The sequence below is a fragment of the Lupinus angustifolius genome, chromosome LG12 (genome assembly GCF_001865875.1).
Source record: "Lupinus angustifolius cultivar Tanjil chromosome LG12, LupAngTanjil_v1.0, whole genome shotgun sequence".
Lineage (NCBI taxonomy): Eukaryota > Viridiplantae > Streptophyta > Magnoliopsida > Fabales > Fabaceae > Lupinus > Lupinus angustifolius.
This window is the reverse complement of record NC_032020.1, coordinates 10,875,352-10,879,029: the sequence shown is the minus strand read 5'-3', so window position 1 is coordinate 10,879,029 and position 3,678 is coordinate 10,875,352. Positions and strand designations below refer to the sequence as shown.

General features: G+C 29.9%; 1 protein-coding gene across 1 annotated transcript; it reads right to left on the bottom strand.

The window, feature by feature from the left end:
- LOC109362092 (agamous-like MADS-box protein AGL62) lies at positions 1,581 to 2,490 on the bottom strand. The gene has a single exon (XM_019607661.1). The coding sequence runs from the start codon at positions 2,444 to 2,446 to the stop codon at positions 1,667 to 1,669; it is 780 nt and encodes a 259-aa protein (XP_019463206.1). The 5' UTR covers positions 2,447 to 2,490; the 3' UTR covers positions 1,581 to 1,666.

Sequence of the window (3,678 nt, the reverse complement as noted above, 5' to 3'; positions counted from 1 at the left end):
TATCTATACTATGTATATGAATACGCTTCTTGTAGTTGAACTATGGATATTCATTAATGAAAATGTAGATTAAAAGAACTTAATTGATGTATAGTTAAGTATCTTGTCTATGTTAGAATTATTGGCTTTGATATAGGAAACCGTATGGTCTTTTTGAACTATTTTTTGTAAAAAAATAAATCACATTTTAAAAAATATATTTACAAATGATTATTTATGCACATGTCATGTTTTTACAACTATTGGCTACCATGTAGAAAGGATTGTAAACCATATGACGCAGATATTCTCATGTGTAAACTAAGTAATATATGACATCTTCTTGTGTATTTCATGATCGGTAGAGAAGATTCCTAAAACAAATTGAGCTTGCCATGTAAGTACCTTAGATAGAGGTACTGAACAATTAAGATAAGTGTTACTTGTAGTTGTTAGAGTAACTTGTATTATTGGTTACTTTCCCACTAGGATCTTGGCCTTCGAGCATTTTAATGGGGATTGGTTGATTGGCATGTATAATTATTTCATAAAGGATATATTAATTGGGGATTTGAATATCTATCATAAAAGATATTAGCTTATGGATGACATTGGTTTATTATATTTGTGTTATGTGATGTATTGCTTTAATATTATTCTCTATGTAAATTCACGTCGTGGTCATCGTAGTTGGATCATACTCAATTCTTTGTCTTATCTTTTGTCTATACTATGTATATAAACAGATTTGTTGTAGTTGTACTATGGATACCTATTGATAAAAATGTAGATTGAAAGAACTTAATTGATGTATTGTTAAATATGTTGTATATTTTAGAATTATTGGATGTGATAGAAGAAAAACCTGTGGTCTTTTTTAACTCTTTTTTTTGTAAAAAAAATCATATATTATGAATGATTTTTTTCCTATTTTATAATTATTATGTTGATAAGATTAAATTAATGATTTTTTAAAGTTGTATAATTTAAAGAGGATGATTAGGTAGATTATGGTTTTGAGTTTTGAGATTGAATTTAATGTCTTATTTTTTGAGTTGAGATAATGTTGATTATTTCTACCTTTTAAACCCCTCAGTCAAAAAATTTAAAATTTTACTTTGGTTTTTTTAGCATCTTGAGTTGAACCTTCTATAAACTGCCACCATATTTTCTTTTAATAAATGCAAAAAAGGGAGTTATAATTTCATATATCTAAAATATTTAAATTCAAATTGGTACTATTTAGAAAATGGATTACCTAATCAATCCTAACCAGCTTTAGCACCAATTTTTATTTATTTATTTTGTTTTGGTAGCTCATAATTTCACACCCTTAACATGTTATCATATTTGCAGAATCCAATAGATCTGGAAATATAAATAAGAAATACGCCCATTATTTGATAATACTTGCAGAATTACAAAACAATGCAAATTATGATAGACATACATGAGAATACAAGATAGGCTACACAGAGAAATTCCAAACCCTTATCAATCCGACAATGAAACTGGTAAAGATGGAAATTGAGATACCACAAAATAAAGAAAATCCCTAGTGAGATTTAGGGATGATAGATGTATGCAGTTTTGGCCCCGCAATGGATTGTTTCATTTGAAGTACAATAAAAGATTGAAAACAGAGAAATTAAATGGCATATTTTAGGATGGATTTGAATAAAGTGGATCAAAAGAATCCACCTCCAGGTCCATATCCTCCCATGTTATGATTATTGAATCCAGGGTGATGCACCATGGCCCCATTAAACATATGATTGGGCAGCATCATGGGCTGGTTCTGAAGCATATGTGGTTGTGATTGTGGTGGTGGCGATGGATACACCGGAAACTGCTGAGGTGGTGGCTGATGTTGCGGCAGAGGGTTGTTTGAAGAAGATGGGCCACCTGTAAAAAAGTGAGGAGGTGGTATAGCAGAACCACCCTGAATGACATTCTGGCTTTCCACAACATCAATGACATTCTTCTTCAGATTCTCAAGAGCCAACTTCATTTGATCAAGTTGATCTCCATTCATCTCTTCAATTGGAGAAGCCCACCAGAACTTCTCTTGTGCCTCTTTTCGTTGCTTAGCCAGCGCTTCACTACATTTTTTCTCAATCTCAAGATCTTCATTGATCCGATTAATCTTATCATTAAGCTCCTGAACATTGGTATTGCGGTGAGCCTCTAGAAAATACATGTTCCTCAAGTTTTGTGGTTGGTCCCTCATTTGATAGCGGCTAATGACAGCATCAACACTAGGGTCACCAAAAGAGAAAACCTTGTTTCCAGGGGAGAAAACAACCAGCGCAACTTGTGCATCACAAAGAGTTGAAAGCTCACTGGCTTTATTGAAAAGCCCACTGCGACGTTTGGAGAATGTGACTTGTAGGTTGCTTTCATTGGTTATCTTTTTCATCTCGATCCTTTGACGACCCTTGCTTCTTCTTGGATTAGAGTTAGGCATGGCTCTATCAAAATGAGTTCTTAGGAAAGTAGATTGACTATAGAGGAGGGCAGAGAGACTAAGAGTGAAACGAGAAATGACAAGGAGAGGTTGTAGTGTTTGGTATTGAAAACTAAATTGAAATTATGTTTGGATTTATAGATTCTGAAATCCTATTCAGGTGACTTAGATGAATGGAATTTCAGTGTAAAAATATTGGCATAAACACTGATATTTATATACATCTTATCTTATTGAGTCACCTTTTTTTTTTTTTTGAGACTATATGCATGCATCTTGAAAATTCCATGCATGAATTCAATCATATTAGTTGTAATGGTTTGGAGTCTCTATAATATTTTTGTTATCAAAATGCAGAAAATACTCTTTATGTCCATTTTTGGAATGTGTTGGTCTTTGAATTAATGATATAGATTCACAAGTCAATTATGGATTGACGAAGCTATTAGCAACTGTTTGCTCAAATTAGATGATACAATCCCTAATTGTATGGACTAATTTAAACAATAATATTATTTGATTATTTTTTATAAAGCAGAATATTTTATATTGTTCCTACGAATCCCCATGATCAATAGGAAATGAAAACTATAGTTTGATCGTTCAAATGATGAGTTAAGAAAAATATGCAAATACTTGCGACTCTTTCTTTATATTAATATTTTTATCATTTTTTGAAATAAATAAAGAAAATATTCATGGTTATTTAATTTTGTATTCTTTATTTATTATTAAAGAAATATTTATTTTTATTATTTTTTAATTTTAACTATTAATGTTTACTTAATTATAAAAAGATAACATTGATTATTTTTTATTAAATGAAATTTAAAAATTTAACTATCATTTTTTAAAAGTAAATTAATTATCATTTATTTAAAAAAAAACATTTACTATTATTTATAAAAATAAAAAAATTAACAAATTAACCATTATTACTTATATGGTGATAAAAAGAAAATGTTTATTATTATTTATATAAAAAGTGAAATTATTTAATTAAAATGAATCTATAAAAATGAATAAAAATAAAATAAAATTTATACATCCATTAGGTATGCTTTGTGACTACACTTGAATCACGAAAATGATGAAAAAGGTGGAAGAAAGAGGCTATGCGAATTGCGAATTACCCCTTGAGATTCTCGTGTTTTTCTAGTGTTTTCTAGTTTTTTCTGTGTTTTGAACTAGAGGTCAAAGGAATGGTTAAGGTGGAGCGCTTAAATGAAGTG

Excerpts from the sequence above, each read along its gene's own strand:
- LOC109362092 (XM_019607661.1), bottom strand. The coding sequence starts at position 2,446 with ATGCCTAACTCTAATCCAAGAAGAAGCAAGGGTCGTCAAAGGATCGAG.